This window comes from Eufriesea mexicana, unplaced genomic scaffold (assembly GCF_001483705.2).
Source record: "Eufriesea mexicana isolate 0111107269 unplaced genomic scaffold, ASM148370v2 scaffold1556, whole genome shotgun sequence".
In the NCBI taxonomy this organism is placed as follows: Eukaryota; Metazoa; Arthropoda; class Insecta; order Hymenoptera; family Apidae; genus Eufriesea; species Eufriesea mexicana.
The window spans coordinates 432,808-453,223 of record NW_016909682.1 but is presented as its reverse complement, the minus strand read 5'-3'; the positions used below and the strand labels follow the sequence as shown (position 1 = coordinate 453,223).

General features: G+C 40.4%; 1 protein-coding gene across 19 annotated transcripts in view; it reads right to left on the bottom strand.

Annotated features, from left to right (window-relative positions):
* Positions 1–20,416, bottom strand: part of LOC108548348 (ankyrin-3) — a 139,636-nt gene that overhangs the window by 11,211 nt on the left and 108,009 nt on the right. For 17 of the 19 annotated variants that reach the window (XM_017901237.1, XM_017901238.1, XM_017901243.1 and 14 more), the window contains 4 exons: positions 19,148–19,389; positions 18,965–19,016; positions 18,201–18,428; positions 455–14,839 (listed from right to left, as the gene is read on the bottom strand). In XM_017901237.1, the coding sequence (XP_017756726.1) occupies positions 455–14,839; positions 18,201–18,428; positions 18,965–19,016; positions 19,148–19,389 (14,907 nt within the window). The remainder of the gene's footprint in view (positions 1–454; positions 14,840–18,200; positions 18,429–18,964; positions 19,017–19,147; positions 19,390–20,416) is intronic. The other 2 variants (XM_017901240.1, XM_017901251.1) reach the window with 2 other exon arrangements.

Sequence of the window (20,416 nt, the reverse complement as noted above, 5' to 3'; positions counted from 1 at the left end):
TACGGTCGATCACGTATCTTCTTTTTTCTTTTTGAATTATCATACTATAAAGTGTGTTGTCCATCGAATGAGTATAATCATATAAGATGATTAAACGTCTACAAAAGCTTTGAAATGTACATGAGACACGTTTGAAATGAAACCGTAAATCGCAATGTTTACTTACTGTCGATAATACAGAATGCACGTTACCTTTTCACTTTTGCAATAAAAAGAAGCTCCACTTTATAGTACGTTCGACGTTCTTGCTTTATAAAAGATCATGTAAACATTAGTACACTAAAAGTGACTGAGATCAGAGTGTTAGAATTCATTACGAATGACAGAGTGCAATGACCTCTTTGGTCATTTTGGTATGACTACCAAAACATAAGTTACAGAAAAGCGTCAACTTAATTAATCATGTTACACACAGCTGGTATGTAATATGTATAACGCAATTATTGCAAGATACCTTCAATTCTACTGTCAGTGTACTCGGCGGGACTGGGTGGTGGGGTCGCTGCCGTCCGCACAGACTTTGTTACGACTGTGGTGACGGTCTGTCGTGTGTGAGGCTCGAGGTGCTCTATTTCGCTAAATACGTTTACTACCCTAACTGTACTATCCGTTGAACTACTAGTGCTAACTATTCGGTCTTTAGAGGAACTAACTTTTTGTGGAATGCGAGATACTTTCTTGGATTTTGATTCGCTGGCACGATCATCGTCTCTTACTTCGGAGAGTCTAATCTGTGCTTCGGAACCTAAGCCAGAAAATGGATCATATGTATCGAAAACTGAGGAAGTAATAGTTTCTGTCGTAGACTTTATATCTCTCCCATGTTTTGGAATCGGTACTCCTTTCAATTCTGGTTTCATCTCTCGAACGAACGTCGATGTATCTACGTTTTCGTACACATGAACATCTGGTTTATCTTGAAAATGTCCTTTGTCCCAAGCAGAGTCGCGTTTCATCTCTTCCAGAAAGTCACTCAGACTGCCTTTCATGTCACTACCGGTTATAACAAAATTCTGTTCTACTTGAGTCGATAATTTATCTCCAAAGGATCTTCCAGCGTCAGATGCTCTTTGTGCACCGGTAACTATTTCTTGAGTAGTGCTTCCCATAAATTCTACAGTGTGTTTCGCGCCATCTGATACTTTTTCGCCAACAGCTTTGCCAGTGTCTGATACCATCTGTACACCATCAGATACTTTCGCACTAGCTGCAGCTTTTGCATCCTTCGCGCCTGTTTTAACCTTGTCCTTGGTAGTTCTTACATCTGCCGCAAGTTTATCTGCAGCAGCGTCAACGTCCTTCATTTTCTCTGAGACTGCTCCGCGAACGCGAGCTTCTTCTTCTACAGCCTCCTTCTTCGTTTCATCAACAAACTCTTTAACATCTCCAGAAATTTCATCGGCAGCGTGCTTTGCGCTTTTAATTAAACCAGAAAAGAAGCCTCCGCTTTTTTCTTTCACTTTCTTACCCTCCTTCGAAGCCTTGTCCTTAGCTGTTTTCGCGCCATCTACAATCGTGTCCACTCCAGAAGCAACTTTCTGTTTCACGATTGATGTATCCTCTTTGATTTCTTTGGTCAACTTGTCTTTCGCTGACTTTGCACCATTAGCCACGCTTTGAGCAGCTGTTTCTACTTTTGCCTCTGTTTTCTTTACTCCATCAGCAACTGTTGCGCCTAAAAGTCTGCTGGTGTCTGCTATCGCTTGGGCAGTACCAGACACCTTTTCACTGACCTTATCTTTCGTATCCTTTGTTGCAGTTGCAACTTTCTCCCCGGCACCTTTCATGTCTCCAGCTACTTTGTCTTTAGTTGCTTTGGCACCTTCGCTAATTTCTCGAGCAGCAGTTTCTGTCTTTGCTTCCACGCCTTTCACTCCACTAATGACTTTATCAGTCACAGCTTTACCGGTATCTGACATCATTTGTACAGTACCGGTTACTTTCTCGCTGACTTTATCCTTGGTATCTTTCACACCAGCTGCAACTTTATCTTTAGCAGCTTCCATGTCGGCCTCAGCTTGTTGTTTCGCCGCGTCAACTTCTTTCACCTTACCAGCAACTGCTTCACGAGCGCGTGTCTCTTCTTCAGCAGCCTCTTTCTTTGTTTCGTCAAGAAATTCCTTAACCTCGTCGGAAACATCATCCGCTGTATGCTTTACACCTTTTATCAATCCTGATAGGAAACCACCGGTCTTCTCTTTAGCCTTTTTAGCTTCCTTTGCAGCCTTATCTTTTGTCGCAGCAGCGCCATCTGCCACCGCATGTATTCCAGAAGAAACGGTTTCTTTGACAACCTCGGTATCGTGTTTAATTTCGTCTGATAATTTATCCTTTGTTGCTTTGGCACCATCTGTTACCTCTTTAGTAAATGCTTCTGCTTTAGCTCCTGTTTGTTTGGCACCATCGGTAAGCTTATCGGACACAAATTTTCCTGCATCTGATACTTTCTGTGCACTTGCAGATATCTTTTCACTGACACTCACTTTGGCATCTTTAGTAGCAGTTGTAACTGTGTCCTTAATATCCTTTGCACCGGTAACTACCTTATCCTTGGTTGCCTTGGCACCTCCAGCAACGCCATGAGCAGCTTCTTCAGTTTTTGCTTCTACTACTTTCACTCCGTCAACGACTTTGCCACTGACGGTTTTACCTGCATCTGACACCTTTTGTACTCCCTCAGATAGTTTTCCTACAACTGAATCCTTGGTGTCCTTCATGGTAGTTTTCATCTTATCTTTTGTATCCTTTAAATCTGCAACTGCTTTATCTTTCGCTGCGCCAATGTCTTTGGCTTTCTCTGACATAGCTTCGCGAGCACGAGCTTCCTCTTCAGCAGCTTCCTTCTTTGTCTCATCAAAGAATTCCTTGACATCCTCTGAAACTTCATCTGCAGCATGCTTGGCGCTCTTGAATAACCCAGAAAGGAATCCACCACCCTTTTCCTTGGCCTTTTTAGCTTCCTTTGCAACTTTGTCTTTTGCAGATGCTGCACCGTCCACAGCTGTGTCTATGCCCGTTGAAACTTTCTGTTTTACGACTTCCGTATCTTTCTTAACTTCCGTTGTTACTTTGTCCTTTGCTGCTTTTGCACCACCAGCTATGTCTTGTGCCACTGCTTGTGTTTTATCTTCAGCTTTCTTGATGCCACCTACCACTGTATCTCCTACTGCTTTACCAGCTTCTGAGATCTTTTGAGCTCCTTCAGATACTTTCTCACTGATTTTATCCTTGGTATCTTTTGCAGCAGATGCAACTTTATCTTTAGCGTCTTTCGCATCCGTTACAGCTTTGTCTTTTGCTGCTTTTGCACCATCAACTATACCATGAACTGTAGCATCTGCCTGTTCTTCAGCTCGCTTCACGCCATCAACTACCTTCTCGCTAACGGCTTTCCCAGCATCTGACACCTTTTGCGCAGTTTCAGATACTTTCTCACTGACCGTATCTTTAGCATCCTTCACAGCAGTTGCTACTTTGTCCTTGGTATCTCTTGCTTCTGCAGCTGCCTTGTCCTTTGCCGCGTCAACGTCCTTCAACTTCTCTGCCATTGCTTCGCGAGCTCTGGCTTCCTCTTCGGCTGCTTCCTTCTTAGTCACGTCGAGAAATTCTTTAACTTCGTCAGAAACTTCATCAGCAGTATGTTTCGCACCTTTGAACAGTCCTGTCAGGAAGCCGCTTCCCTTTTCTTTAGCTTTCTTAGCTTCCTTCGTTGCTTTATCCTTCGCTGAAGCTGCGCCATCTACAACTGCAGCTGCTCCTGACGAAACTTTTTGTTTTATAGCTTCAGCGTCGTCATGAATCTCTTTAGATACTTTACCTTTAACTTCTTTCGTTTCTGCAGCTATTTCATGTGCAGCTGTTCCAATTTTATCCTTGGCCTTTTCTACTCCATCTGCAGCTTTTTCTCCAACTGCTTTCCCAGCATCTGACACCTTCTGTGCACCTTCAACTACTTTCTCAGCGATTTTATCTTTAGCATCCTTCGCCGAAGCCGCAGCTTTATCTTTAATGTCCTTTGCATCAGCAGAGACTTTATCTTTCGCTGCCTTTGCACTATCTGCTACTTGTTGCGCAGTGGCATCCGCAGCTGTGCCAATTTGTTTCACACCGTCTGTTACTTTTTCTCCAACAGATTTACCAGCATCGGATACCTTCTGCATGCCATCGGATACCTTGTCGCTAACCTTATCCTTGGTATCTTTCACTCCTGATACTACTTTATCCTTCGTATCTTTTATAATTGTTACGCCTTTGTCTTTCATCGCATCAACGTCCTTTGCTTTCTCTGCCACTACTTCTCGAGCACGAGCTTCTTCTTCGGCAGCTTCCTTTTTCGTTTCGTCCAGGAATTCCTTGACTTCTCCGGAAACTTCGTCTGCAGCGTGTTTGGCTCCTTTAAATAATCCAGAAAGGAAACCACTGCCTTTCTCTTTGGCCTTTTTAGCTTCCTTTGCAACTGCATCCTTTGTAGTCGCAGCTCCATCTGTTACTGATTCCACGCTAGACGATATCTTCTGTTTCACGATATCAGTGTCTTCCTTGATCTCCTTCGCAGCTTTGTCTTTCGCTGTTTTCGCACTGCTTGCAATATCTTGAGCAACAGCGGCTGTTTTATCCTCAGCTTTCTTCACTCCATCGGTAACTTTTTCTCCTAACGTTTTGCCAGCATCGGATAACATTTGTGTACCAGTCACCACTTTGTCGCTAATTTGATCCTTAGTATCTTTTGTAGCAGTTCCAACTTTGTCCTTAACATCTTTCAGATCTGAAATTACTTTATCTTTAGTTGATTTGACACCATCAGCTGCTTCACCAACTGCTGCTTTCGTCTTCGTTTCGACATGCATTGCAGCATCAACGACTTTGTCTCCAGCAGCTCTACGCGCGTCTGATATTTTCTCTATACCCTCAGATATTTTTCCACTCACTTTGTCCTTTGCATCTTCTACAGCACCTGCAACTTTCTGCTTTGCATCCTTTACATCCGCTACAGCTTTATCCTTCGCTGCATCGATATCTTTCATTTTCTCTTCTACTGCTCCTTGCAGCCGGACTTTCTCTTCTGTAGCTTCCTTCTTCGTTTCCTCGAGGAAATCCTTCACATCTCCTGAAACTTCATCTGCAGAGTATTTTGCGCCTTTGAATAATCCCGAAAGGAAGCCACTACCTTTCTCCTTGGCTTTCTTTGCTTCTTTCGCAGCTTTATCTTTGGCAGACGTTGCACTATCTGCAACTGAGTCCATCGCTGCTGACACTTTCTGTTTAACTGCGTCAGCGTCATCTTTGATTTCTTTGACTACCGTGTCTTTTGCTGTTTTAGCTCCGCTAGATATTTCATGGGCAGTCTTCTCAGCTTTGTCTTCAATTTTCTTCGCGCTATCTACAACTTTTTCTCCAATTAGTTTACCCGTGTCTGAAACCTTCTGTGCGCCCTCAGACACGGTGTCACTGACCTTATCCTTGGCGTCTTTTACTGCAGACGCGGTTTTATCCTTGGCGTCTTTTACTACAGACGCGGTTTTATCCTTAACGTCTTTTACATCTGCAGCGATCTTGTCCTTTGCTGTTTCTGTACCGGCAGCTAAATCTTTGGCTGCTACTTCCACTTTCGCTCCGGCATCCTTCACGCCGTCTGAGACTTTCTCGCCGAATGCCTTACCAGCATCTGAAACCTTATGCATAGTACCAGATACTTTCTCACCGACTTTATCCTTGGTCTCCAAAACAGCACCTGCAACTTTATCTTTTGCATCTTTCACGTCAGCTGCTGCTTTATCTTTCGCTGCGTCGAGGTCTTTAAGCTTTCCTGCTACTGCTTCTCGAGTACGAACTTCTTCCGCAGCAGCTTCCTTCTTCGTATCATCAACGAATTCTTTGACATCTTCCGAAACTTCATCTGCAGCGTGCTTAGCGCTCTTAAACAATCCAGAAAGGAATCCACCACCCTTTTCCTTGGCTTTCTTAGCTTCCTTGGCGACTTTGTCCTTTGCCGAGGCTGCACTGTCTGCAGCTGTGTCTATGCCTGAAGAAACTTTCTGCTTCACAGCTTCGGCATCTTTCTTAATTTCGGTTGCTACTTTGTCCTTCGCTGCTTTTGCACCTGTAGCTACGTCTACTGCAACTGCTTCTACTTTACCTTCAGCCTTTTTGACACCATCCACGATACCTTCTCCAACAGCTTTCCCAGTCTCTGATACTTTTTGTTTACCATCAGCCACCTTTTCGCTAATCGTGTCTACTGTACCCTTAGCAGTTGCCGTTACTTTGTCTTTAGCATCCTTAATCTCAGCAGTGGCTTTATCCTTTGTTGCTTTCGCGTCATCAGCTAGTTCTTGAATTTTAGTATCGGTCTTCTCTGCTGCACGCTTCGTTTCGTCAGTGATTTTCTCACCAACGGCCTTTCCAGCGTCTGAAACCTTCTGTGTAACATCAGATACCTTCGAGAAGATTGTATCCTTTGTGTCCTTTGCGGCAGTTGCAACTTTATCTTTCGTGTCTTTTACTTCCGCAGCTGCTTTGTCTTTAGCTGCTTCGATGTCCTTCAACTTAGCATCCGTTGCATCTTGCAGACGGGTTTTCTCTTCTGATGCTTCCCTTTTCGTTTCATCAAGGAAGTCCTTTACATCATCTGAAACTTCATCTGCAGCATGTTTGACACCTTTGAATAATCCTGAAAGGAAACCACTACCCTTTTCCTTCGCTTTCTTAGCTTCTTTAGCAGCTTTGTCCTTGGCTGAGGCTGCGCTATCTGCCACTGCGTCTATTCCAGACGACACTGTTTGCTTCACGGTATCGACATCTTCCTTAATTTCCTTGGCTGCTTTGTCCTTTGTTGTTTTAGCAGCATCAGCTACTCCATGAGCGGCTACTTCTGCTTTGCCTTTAGCTTTTTCTACGCCATCTACAACTTTTTCTCCAATTGTTTTGGTAGTGTCTGTTACCTTTTGTGCTCCTTCCGATGCTTTCTCTGTGATTTTGTCTTTCGTGTCCTTTGCAGCAGTTGCCAGTGTCTGTGTAGTATCTTTTGCACTTGTAACTAGTTTGTCTTTTGCTGTTTTCACGCCGTCAGTTAGCTCTAGCGCAGCAGCTTCTGTTTTAGCTTCTGCCTGCTTTGTGCCATCAGCTATCTTATCTCCAACAGTTCTCCCTGCATCTGTTACTGTTTTAACGCCATCAGATATTTTTTCACTAACCTTGTCCTTGGTGTCTTTTACAGCGAAGGTCACCTTATCCTTCGTGTCCTTTACATCTGCAACTGCTTTCTCCTTTGCCGTATCCACGTCTTTCACAGTTTTTTCCATGGATTCACGAGCACGTGCTTCTTCTTTCGCTGCTTCCTTCTTTGTTTCATCAAAGAATTCTTTCACCTCTTCAGAAACCTCTTCTGCTGCATGTTTTGCGCCTTTGAACAGGCCTGAGAGGAAACCTCCACCCTTTTCCTTAGCTTTCTTTGCTTCCTTTGTGACCTTCTCTTTAGCTGCATCTGCACCATCTGTAACTGCATCAACACCCGATGAAACTGTTTGTTTCACTGCGGCGGTATCTTCTTTAACCTCTTTCTCTAGTTTATCTTTAGCCATCTTTGCACCTTCGGCTACCTCGTGAGCAGACGCCTTCGCTTTATCACCGGCTGTCTTTGCACCACTTACTATCTTCTCTTCTACCTTCTTACCGGTATCTGATATTTTCTGCGAACCTTCTGTTATTTTCTCACCAAGTTGGTCCTTAGTATCCTTCACAGCTGCTGCAGTTTTATCCTTGGCATCCTTTATGTCCGTTACCACTTTGTCTTTCGCTGCCTTTGCGCTGTCAGCTACATCTCTGGTTGTAGTTTCTATTTTCTCTCCAGTGTGTTTCACGCCATCTTCCAATTTTTCACCAACAGCTTTACCCGCATCTGACACTTTCTGCAAGCCATCGAAGATTTTTGATCCAGCCTTATCTTTCATGTCCTTGACGGATGATGCAATCTTATCTTTTCTATCCTTTACGTCTGCAACTGCTTTGTCCTTTCCTGTGAACACATCTTCCAGCTTCCTTTCCATTTCTTCGTGTGCAAGAGCTTTCTCCTCAGAGGCTTCCCTCTTTGCTTCATCGAGGAAATTCTTAACGTCCGTAACGTCAGTTGAAATATCCTCCGTCGAATGTTTAGCTCCTTTGAATAGTCCAGAAAGGAAACCACTGCCTTTCTCTTTAGCCTTTTTCGCTTCTTTCGCAGCCTTGTCTTTCGCTGCTGCTGCACTGTCCATAACTGTATCTATTCCAGATGATACCTTTCGTTTTGCAGCTTCGGTGTCCTCTTTAATCTCCTGTGTCAGTCTATCTTTTGTTGTTTTTACGCCAGTAGCTACGCCGTGCATAGTTTCCCCAGCTTTGTCCTCAGCTTTCCTTACAGTATCCGTTACCTTTTCCCCTACAGCCTTACCAGCATCTGACACCTTCTGAGTACCTTCGCTCACTTTCTCGCTAACCTTGTCCCTTGTATCTTTGACAGTCGTTGTAATTTTATCTTTAACATCCGAGACATCAGCGGTTGCTTTATTCTTTGCCGCTCTCAAAGTATCAGTTGCATCTTTTGTAGTCGAGTCTATCTTTTGTTCAGCCCGTTTTACTCCGTCTACCACCTTTTCACCAACAGCCTTGTCAACATCGGATACTCTTTGTGCACCGTCGGCTACTTTCTCGCTGGTTTTGTCTTTCGTGTCTTTAATGGCCACAGCCGCTTTGTCCTTCGCGTCTTTCACATCCGCGACTGCTTTGTCTTTCACCGCATCGACGTCTTTCAACTTCTGCGCCATTGCGTCGCGTGCTCGAGTTTCTTCCTTGGCAGCTTCCTTCTTTGTCTCGTCAACGAAGTCTTTGACATCGTCGGAAACTTCATCAGCCGCGTGTTTGGCACTCTTGAAGAATCCCGAGAGGAAACCACCTGCCTTTTCCTTCACCTTTTTCGCTTCCTTGCTAGCCTTATCCTTCGTGGTAGCTGCGCCATCTACAACTGTGTCTATACCCGAAGAAACCTTTTGCTTTACAGCGTCAGCATCTTCCTTGATTTCTTTTGCTACTTTATCCTTCGCTGTCTTCGCACTGTCAGCTACCCCGTGCGCGGTTGCTTCCATTTTCGCTTCAGCGTCTTTCACTCCCTTCGCCATTTTGTCACCAACTGCTTTGCCGGTATCGGTTACCATCTGCGCACCTTCGGCTACCTTTTCGCTGACTTTATCCTTGGTATCTTTCGCAGTGGTGGCGACTTTGCCTGCTGCATCCTTCAAATCTGCAGCTGCTTTGTCTTTCGCCTCCTTAGCGCCATCTACTATTCCGCGAGCAGCAGTTTCCGTCTTTTCCTCGGCTCGTTTTACTCCGTCAGCCACTTTCTCGCCAGCAGCTTTGCCAGCATCAGATACCTTTTGAGTAACATCGGATACCTTCGCGAAGACTGTATCCTTTGCATCCTTCGCAGCAGTTGCAACTTTATCTTTCGTGTCCTTCATTTCTACAGCCGCCTTATCTTTTGCAGCTTCCACATCCTTCAACTTAGCATCTGCTGTGTCTTGCAGACGGGTTTTCTCCTCTGACGCTTCCCTTTTCGTTTCATCTAGGAAGTCCTTGACATCGTCTGAAACTTCATCTGCTGTGTGCTTCGCACCTTTGAAAAGTCCTGATAGAAAACCACCAGTCTTCTCTTTAGCCTTTTTAGCCTCCTTTGCTGCTTTATCCTTTGCTGCAGCTGCGCTGTCTACTACCGTGTCTATTCCAGATGTTACCTTGTGTTTCACTGCTTCGGTATCTTCTTTGATCTCCTTAGCCACTTTATCTTTGGCTGCTTTGGTGCTATCAGCTACTTCGTGAGCAGCTGCTCCTGCTTTGTCTTTAATTTTATCCACGCTATCTGTAACTTTCTCTCCAATCGCTTTACCAGTGTCTGATACCTTCTGGGCTCCCTCGGAGACGGTTTCGCTGACTTTGTCTTTGGTGTCTTTGACAGCAGTTGCAGCTTTGTCTTTAACGTCTTTCACATCCGCTGCTACCTTGTCCTTAGCTGCCTTCGCACCGTCAACTACTCGTTCAGCAGTAGCATCCGCGGTTTTACCAATTACTTTGACTCCATCCACTACTTTCTCACCTACAGCTTTACCGGTGTCTTGTACCTTCTGAACAGTGTCAGATGCTTTCTCGCCGATTTTATCCTTGGTATCTATGATAACACCTGTAACTTTATCTTTCTTATCTTTTAGATCAGCAGCTGCTTTGTCTTTTGCTGCTTCGACATCTTTCAACTTAGCATCCGCTGCGTCTTGCAGGCGAGCTTTCTCCTCTGACGCTTCCCTTTTCGTCTCATGAAGGAAGTCCTTAACATCGTCTGAAACTTCATCTGCTGTGTGCTTCGCACCCTTGAACAGTCCTGAGAGAAAACCACCAGCCTTCTCTTTAGCCTTTTTAGCCTCTTTTGCTGCTTTATCCTTTGCTGCGCTTGTGCCATCTACAACTGCGTCTATTCCTGATGAAATCTTCCGCTTCGCGGCATCAGCATCGTCTTGAATTTCCTTAGCTACTTTGTCCTTTGCTGCTTTCGTGCTATCAGCCACTTCGTGAGCAGCTGCTCCTGCTTTGTCTTTAATTTTATCTACACCATCTGTAACTCTCTCTCCGATCGCTTTACCAGTGTCTGATACCTTCTGTGCTCCCTCGGACACGGTTTCGCTGACTTTGTCTTTGGTGTCTTTGACAGCAGTTGCAGCTTTGTCTTTGACGTCTTTCGCATCTGCTGCTACCTTGTCCTTAGCTGCTGTTACTTTATCCTTGGCTGCCTTCGCACCGTCGACTACTCGTTCAGCAGTAGCATCCGCGGTTTTCCCAATTACTTTGACTCCATCCACTACTTTCTCACCTACAGCTTTACCGGTGTCTTGTACCTTCTGAACAGTATCAGATGCTTTCTCGCCGATTTTATCCTTGGTATCTATGATAACGCCTGTAACTTTATCTTTCTTATCTTTTAAATCAGCAGCTGCTTTGTCTTTTGCTGCGTCAATGTCCTTTAACTTTCCTGCGGCTGCTTCGCGAGCTCGTGCTTCCTCCTCGGCTGCTTCCTTCTTAGTTTCATCGAGAAACTCCTTGACATCTCCTGAAACTTCATCCGCAGTGTGCTTCGCACCCTTGAACAAGCCAGAAAGGAAACCACCAGTCTTTTCCTTAGCCTTTTTAGCTTCTTTTGCTGCCTTATCTTTCGCTGCAGCTGCGCTATCTACTACCGTGTCTATTCCAGATGTTACCTTGTGTTTCACTGCTTCGGTGTCTTCTTTGATCTCCTTAGCTGCCTTATCTTTGGCTGCTTTGGCACCATCAGCCACCCCTCGTGCAGCTGCCTCGGCTCTCGCTTCGGCATCCTTTGCTCCTTCAACGATTTTGTCGCTAACAGCCTTACCTGTGTCTTTCACTTTCTGGGCACCGTCTGTTACCTTCTCACTGACTTTGTCTTTTGTGTCTTTCGCGGCTACTACGATTGTATCTTTAGCATCTTTCGCCTTTGCAACTGCTTTGTCCTTCGCTGCTGCTACACCCTCAGCTACACCATACACCGTGGCTTCTGTTCTTCCTTCGATACGCTTGGCTTTATCAGCTGCTTTCTCACCGACTGCTTTACCAGCGTCTGATACCTTCTGTGCAGCTTCGGATACCTTCTCACCTACCGTATCCTTGGCATCTTTCACGGTGGTTGTTATCCTGTCTTTCGCATCCTTGGCTTCCGTAACAACTTTGTCCTTAGCTGCATCGATGTCCTTCAACTTTCCCGCTGCTGCTTCGCGTGCACGAGCTTCCTCTTCCGCAGCCTCCTTCTTTGTATCGTCGACGAAGTCCTTGACTTCTTCGGAAACTTCATCTGCCGCGTGCTTTGCGCTTCTGAAGAATCCTGAAAGGAAACCACCAGTCTTCTCCTTGGCTTTCTTAGCTTCCTTGGCAGTCTTATCTTTTGCAGCTGCTGCGCCATCTACCACTGCATCGATTCCGGATGATATCTTTTGTTTCGCTATTTCAGTGTCCTCCTTCACCTCCTTGGCTACCTTGTCTTTCGTTGCTTTCGCGCCATCAGCCACGCTTCGTGAAGCTGACTCGGCTTTAGCCTCGATATCCTTCACTCCTTCCACTACCTTGCCAGTAACTGCTTTACCCGTGTCTGATACCTTCTGTGCACCTTCAGATACCTTCTCGCTAACTTTGTCTTTCGTGTCTTTTGCACCCGCAACAACTGCATCCTTAGCATCCTTCGCTTTTGCAGCTGTTTTATCCTTCGCAGCTTTCATGCCATCAGCTACGTCATGAACCGTAGTGTCCACCTTCTCTCCAACATGCTTTGCTCCATCGACTACTTTCTCACCAACTGCTTTGCCAGTATCTGATACCTTCTGCGCAACTCCAGATATTTTTCCAGTGATCGTATCTTTAGTGTCCTTAGCAGTGAGTGCTATTTTATCCTTACCGTCTTTCACTTCTGAAGCTACCTTGTCTTTAGCTGCATCTATGTCCTTCAATTTCCCTTCGACTGCTTCCTGTGCACGATCCTTTCCTTCAGAGACTTCTCTCTTTGTTTCATCAAGAGTGTCTTTAACGTCATCGGTAACGTCATCTGCTGCATGTTTTACACCTTTGAATAGTCCAGATAGGAAGCCACCGGTCTTCTCTTTAGCCTTCTTAGCTTCTTTTGCAGCTTTATCCTTTGCCGCCTCTGCATCGTCTACAACTGCGTCTATTCCTGAGGATATCCTCTTCTTCGCATCATCGATGTCTTGAGTGACCTCTATTGTCACTTTGTCCTTCGCTTGTTTGACATCGTCAACTTTATCTGGTACATCCAATGTCACATTTGCAATGTTCCTCGTATCTTCCAGGAATTTCGCGGTTGCTTCACGGAGTGTACTATCTGGGCTTACTATTGCCTCCTGCGGTGGTGTGCTCTTCTCACGAGATCTGCTTCGTGACGATCTGATTAATTTCGGACTTCGGAATTTAGTGAAGATCCCACTTCCCTTCTCTTTGTCCACGGATTCCGTGGGTGCATCGGGAATCATATCGGGCATAATTTTCTCAGCAATTTGTTTTGATCCTTCACGGTGCATAGCGTCTGCGACCTTTTTCGTGTCTTCCAGGAAATTGGCTGTTAACTGTCGCGTTTCTTCGTCTCCACTGTCAAAAGATGTTTCCTTCGAGGAGCTCTTCTCCCTGGATGAACTTCTCTTCTTACTTTTCAGTTTTGGACTCTTAAACATGCTAAAGAAACCACCACTCCTATCTTTGCCTTCTTCGTCTTGTTCTTTCTCGCTCTCTGCTCGTTTCTCTGGAGAATCTGCCTTTATGTCAGCGTGTCTTTCTATGCTTCGTTCTTTCTGGTCTTTGTGCTTCTTGGGCTCCGGTTTCCCGTTCATTTCCTTGTGTGGAGTACTCCTATCCAACTCCAATTTCTTTTGCATCTCTGAAATGTCGTAGGAATGCCCGTTTATTTTGTCTCTGGGTGTATCTTCATCGTAGAGAACCGGTGACGTGAACGTGTACAAGTCTTGTTTACCGTCGACTTTGGGAACAGGAGCTATAATCGTGGAGTCGGCTATTTTTCTGGTATCATCTAAGAATTTCTCCGTAGTGATCCGAAGCTCTTCATCGCCGCTATCGAACGACGCTTCCTTGCCTTTCTTCAACTTCTTATCTTTCGATTTTGGACTCTTGAATATACCAAAGAAACCACTACCCTTCTCCTTCTCTTGATCGCTAGAATCACTCGCCATAGTTGCAGTGCGATCATCTGGTTCCTTAGTTGCTACTTTTGCCTCGTCTTTCTCCTCGATTCGAATTGAAGTCACGGTGCTATCAGGTACATGGACATCAGAAGCAACTCGTCTGGATTCATCTAAAAATTGCATTGTAACTAACTTAACGTCAAACCCGGTGGTAGGCTCAGTAGGTTTCAAAGATACGTGTGACTCTTGTATGACAGGAGCCGGCTGTTGCGTTTGATGTTCCGTAGGTGCAGGTACTTTTACTTCTTCGTCTCCACTATCAAACGACGTATCCTTCGATCCTTTCGATTTGCTCTTTTTAAGCTTGGATCCCTTAAAAATGCCTGAAAGTATACCTCCACTTTTATCCTTCGACTTCTTCGATTCGTCCTCTTGCTTTTCGTCCGGCTGTGCAGGTGGGTACTGTACGCTGTAAACGCTCTCGTAAGCAGATACTTGCTTATCAACTGCAGGTTTCGTTTCTTTTGGAATGTTGTCTTTCGCAACAGTCTCTTTCGGTGACTGTTGCCTCTGTTCGTCTCGCAGAGCTTCTTTAGCTTTCTCTGGCACCTTCGTACTCGGTTTCGTCACACCTATACTAGGAGTTGTTAATTTCTCGTCAATTTCCTTACCTTCTTTAGACGACATTTCCTTCTTGCTCACGATACTTTGTCTACCATTGGAGATCGTCACCGTATCCGTGGGTACCGTTTGGTCAATTTCTTTCACTGTGACAGTGTGCTTAATCACAGGTTGCTCACCTGCTTTGCTGTCGGTCACTGAAACTATAGTTTTCGATGCAACGATCGTAACGTTAGAATCTCCCTTCCCATCGCGAACGAAACGTTGCTTAATTATAGTCGGCTCGACGACTGGCGCTTGATCGATAATGATCTTACTGGGCTTAACGCCCTTATCCTTAGGTTCTTTGTCAATGAATTGATCCCTAACAAAACTTTGAACTACAGCACCTCTTGCCTCTTTATTGTCCCGCGCATCATCATCATCACAAACCACCGACCACCCTTCCTTCGCTAACTTCCCCTTCTCTTTCTCTGCGTCTGCTATTACACCTGTTAATTAAGTATTACATATTTTAGGCATCTGTAAACGTTGCAAAATAGAAAGAACACATTTTTGTTTTTATTTATTTTTTTTTTTTTTTTTTTTTTTTTTTTTTTTTTTTTTTTTTTTTTTAATGTCATTTCGCCATCATTAGTGTAAGCCGGCTCGCTCGATATTGCTCTTTGAGAACAGCGGTTAGACTCTCGTGTGGTTTTTGTGCGTGGTATGTGTGTGCTATGGAGCAGCCATCCTTCTGTCGGACAATTACACTTGTATTTTAAAAAGAAAGAAAAATACTAATTCACTATACAGAGCAGTAACTGATTGAGGTACTACAAAAAGTGGTCAAGCAGTATTGAGAGAGTGCAAATTTGGTAGGCGAATGTACGTCAACATGGTAAAAATGATGATAACAACTAATTTTAACGCTACAGTACTTTACTCCCTTATCGCTATTTGTAATGATAGATTGTAGTGAAACAGAGAGCTATTAGAGGAGAAACATATCCTTGGGAGGTTTACAAAGCCAATTTTTTATCAGGCAATTTAAATTTCTATCATGTGAAAAATCTTTTAACTTTTCATTAAAAAATTTGGAAAATCAACTAGGGTATAGTACATGAAATGGAGTCAGAAAATCTAAGTAGATAAGAATAATGATATATTTAATATTGATTTATATTCTTCATATATTATTTTATTTGTGTATGTGTATAATATTTAATTCAGGGAAAATTTAAAATTGAGAAAATTTATAAATGAATAATTGAGAAACTGTTCAATGAAGATTTGTAGGAAATATGCTTAGAAGATCTCACACAAAATAATAATCAAATACTGATATCATCATAAAAAGATTTTTGATACTTTCTACTTTGAAATTGTTGAGTGACGATAAGGTCTATCTACATGGTACAGGTATCATATATTACAAATGGATTAATAAAAACCACACTCACTTATGAAATACAAATTAAAATTTTGCAAAATGTAGGAAAAGACTTGTAGTAAAAAAAAAACTATTATCTATGAGGAAATATGAAGCATATGGGGGTACCAATTATGTTCCAGAAAGTAATTAAACTAAGGTCTGAACTTTAAAGTCATTTTTCCAAAAATACATGTTTCAAAGACTAATGTCACAATAATTTTGTTGATTTTCAATAGTTTCTCAATAGCTGACAGGATTATTTTTGATATGCCACATCATTATTATAATTTTTTAATTTTTTACGTTTATATGTACTAAAAAGATAGAACACTTTACCTATAAAGTCATCACTTGATTTATGAAGCATACAAAATTTATAAATTTGGCTTGATATACTATTAATCAAAATTTGGTAGAAGTCGTTATTATTCAAACTGACATAACTGTATGAATGTAATCATTTAAATAGTATAGCTATGTTCACACTGTAAGTGTGGAAGAAATTAATTGACTTGCTATACTTGAAGTAACTTCTTTCCTCAATCACAAAGGTATGTCGCTCTTTAAACAGAAGTGGTTCATTGCGTTTATATTTTTGGAATAACAACAGTTTAAACAGTTTTGATAATGTAAATGAATATGTTTTGTCTTTTATAGATTATGAGGCACAGTAAGTGTATATGACAACGACAGCTGCTCCGTGCGTCCGCACAGTTAGGCCACACAAATTTGGCCACTCATGCAACGCCAAAAAATTGCAGCAAAACCTTGCTGAAACAAATTAATGGGAAGTGTCGAAGAAATAGAAGGCTATTAGTGGGTCATTAAATGAAGACACTGAGAGTTCGCATTATAATACAGTAGATATGAGATGTAATTGAGAGGCAATAAAATAAATAGATCATTATGTAATTAAAATAAAAGCAAGCTGATAAATTTGAAGGAATCCGCATCAGCCCTCCAGAACCTGTGAGTGAAAGTAAAAGATGATAAAGTAAAAGATGACCAAGTAAAAGAAGTAAATGTTCTAGTGCCGACAATATTTCATAGAGCTAACTTTCACACTTGTGAATCGTGTCCAGAGTCAATGCCGTGCTATAATTCTAATAATCACCTAGTCTTTAATACCAAAAAAATATATTTAGTGAATATCATTATAATCTACAATGTTTTAAAAAAAAATCAAAGTATTGAAACAGATAGTTGCTAGATAATTTTTGTAGAACATCATGAGTATCATTATTTCCAAAACAATAATTGCTGGTTAGAATTAGTATTTAAATTATTGTTTAGAAAATAATAAACGATGATTTAAATTGATTACTGTAATACGTGGTACACTGTGAAAATCATAGTAAGACCAAAAACAGTCTAACATTTTTGTAGAAAAAGTATGACAGAATGAATTTTTTTTCTTTGCATTTAAATCAATTGTTTAAATTAGGAGATTATTTAAATGATTTTTTCACATTAAATCATAAAATACATGTAACGTTAAAACATTAAAAATAATATGAGGTATAATATTAGTTTTTATAATTTTATCTATTGTATCTACAATTGTAATTTTGTCTTTGTCTGTAACAAAAAGTAAAGTGTAACTTTCATAAAATATGTACTTAAAAGTTACATATTTTAGATAAAAAATAAAATAGCCGAAATTATTTTATTTTCAATTATTTTTAATTATTAATTATTCTAATTTATTTTTCATCTTATATTTATACCATTCTTGGTTATATAATGATTTTCATTCTGTTTGTTATATGATTAGAATAAAATAAATTAATTTGATCAAGCAAAATAATCACTATGGATTAAATTAGAATTCTCACAATAACTAACACACATTTGCAAATACTAAAAGACACATATAATTATTAGTATTTTAATGTTTAATTATTTTAGTTAATAATAAATTAAAACTTATATTATATCTTTCTGAAGTTCATTAGTTTAATTTATTAATAACTATAATACTCATCTAATGAAATACTAATAATCAAAGCATTATAATTTTTCTATTTATATTTCTATAAAATACATGTTTCATGAACAATAGAATATACATTTAAATAATACATGAAAGTATGTTAACAGAAAAGAATATTGTTGTATTTATTTGCACATCGAAATAGACTATAGCTACGAACACGATGTCACTAAAAAGCGAAGTCTTGAGTACAAAACTATTTAGCACTAGCGACTGAAATTTCATCAATAAATGGTTAATATAAGTTGTTGTTTTATAACCAAGCGTGATATTATCGCGTTAAGTTAATCATGCTGCTGCGTATTTCCTTTTTATTTTTAAAAGAAATGTTATCATAAATGATGATTTTCGGAAAATTGCGCATTGAATGCTTTTTATTTTCTTCAGCTAATCGAAGCACGGCCCCTCAACCCACCATTTTTCAAAAAATTCTCAAATCACTTACCAGAAACTATTTTGTTGGCATCTGCGATCACCCTCTGTCGTTTTTTATCTTTGTCATCAAGTTCATCGCGTAACTTTTTGCTCATCGTATCGGCAACGTGACATTTGTGCTCAAGAAAATCGGCCATTACATCCCCTAGTTCTTTTTCCTCGCTTGCGTATTTATCTTTGATGGGGGTCGAGGTTCCATTGAATACAGTGCCATTTGTGATTGTGACATGCTGTTTCGCTGTTGAGTGCAAAAGAGAGGTGGTTTAAATAGTGTGGAAGATTCAGCTGATGTTTCTTTATTAAAGCGTCGAAGCAACATATAGAAGAAAATTAATAAATCACTATATATAAATTAATATATAAATTGATTTTCAAGTTTGTGAGTCATCCTCAGGAAAATAAATGATATCTGTTCCTGATATAAAATATCGCTGAACTGTTTCAAACGAAATGTATGAATGTGCAACTGTAGCAAATATTATACTATATAAACAGATATATCATATGTACAGCGGCATTATTAATCTGTTTTCTAAGAAGCATAAGGCAAAACTTATGATTCCACAAAGTTTTCTTAGCAATGACACAAAGTGGAGCCGGCGTGTTATTCACAGAAATAATGTAAGCAGTGACGACATATCCTTTCTAGTGTGGTAATAGGAACCGCATTAAACGTCATTTTGTTCGAAGAATACTTTTTATATCATATTAGAAAGAGTTCAAATTAAAAGCTATAGTAATTTAGAGGATATAATAAGGTTTTAGAATACATACATGTGTCTCGTTTAGTGCCACTGATATTGAGGTCTTCCAAAGATTCAGACTCCTGGAAAAAGAATAGATTTTTTAATAAGAAAATGTTTATAAACAAAATATTAGTAGATATAATTTTAAATATGATTAATGACAAATATAAGTTGTTTCGCGATAATATACGTCTTTTCCAAAAATACAAACCTTGCTTTTGTTGTAGTCATCGTAATCAGGATTCATCTTTGGATCCATCGTCGCGTCGCGACGAAGAGAAGTGTCCCTTGAAGGACCCAATTCTTCTTTCAAAGAATCAAATCCAGGTTGATCTAATCGAACTCTCGCAACAGCTTTCTCTACGTCATCAGTAACCAATTCGACGTTGAATATACATTTTTTCACAATATCCTCGCGGCCAATTTTGTTCAATGCTTTTTCTAAAGTATTTCCTAAACATACAAATGTCATATTTAGATAAAGCAACAAATAACAGTATATTTGAATATACAGCAATCTTAATATTATTTTCTTTCAATTAATTGAGAATATAAATTTTTACAAATATTTTAATTATTTTTTTTCATTATTTGAAAATATATTTTTTTTAATAATAATAAACAGTATATATTAATAATTTGAAATATAATTCAAATAAAGTAATTATATAAATTTAAATGTTTGTATTTTATAGCTATTGTTTTGTTTTCTTATTCACTCCATGTTCATAAATAGAAAAATAAAAATAGTTATAGCCGTCGATATGAGCAATTTGTTATTGAAAATTATCAGAGTTAAATGATAATAAATTATCTTCGAATTGATAAAATATTTGTGTTAAGATCGTCATACGTAACGGGCGTAAAATAACGCTGACGTAACAACACTTTTAAATATTTATGCTACCTATGTAGTCAGCTACTTAATGAATTCTTTTCTCTTGCTACAGGTGTGATATAGAAATTTTTTACTGCTCATAGTTTCTTTTAGCTTCCTTGCTTAAAAATATCTTCACATTAATAATTAATAACTTCATATTAATAGCTTCTTAGAAGTATCTTTTCAATTTCAGAAACTAAAGAAAATTTATTTACAATCACATCACTCTGTAAATGTGCCAAGGACAGATTTTTCATTAACACAAATTATCCTTGAATTATCCGTGAATGATACGGACCTGAGCTCATTGAAATCTGACATCTCTGACAAGATGACTTCCTAAATAATAGTGACAATTCACTGATGTATGTCTTAGTCGTTTCATTTTCATATTCTTGATATAAAGATATAAACATTTTTGCGTTTATGCCTTCGCAAGCATAGAATATAAAAGACAAGACAATTATAAAAATTAATAAGATATTATAGGAAGAAGAAAGCTGGAGAACACTTGATACACAATCACTTTCACTGTATTCTTGTTGAGGTAGCACGTACTTCTGTTTGTTTTAACCGATTGCAGAACTGAAACGATGTGCT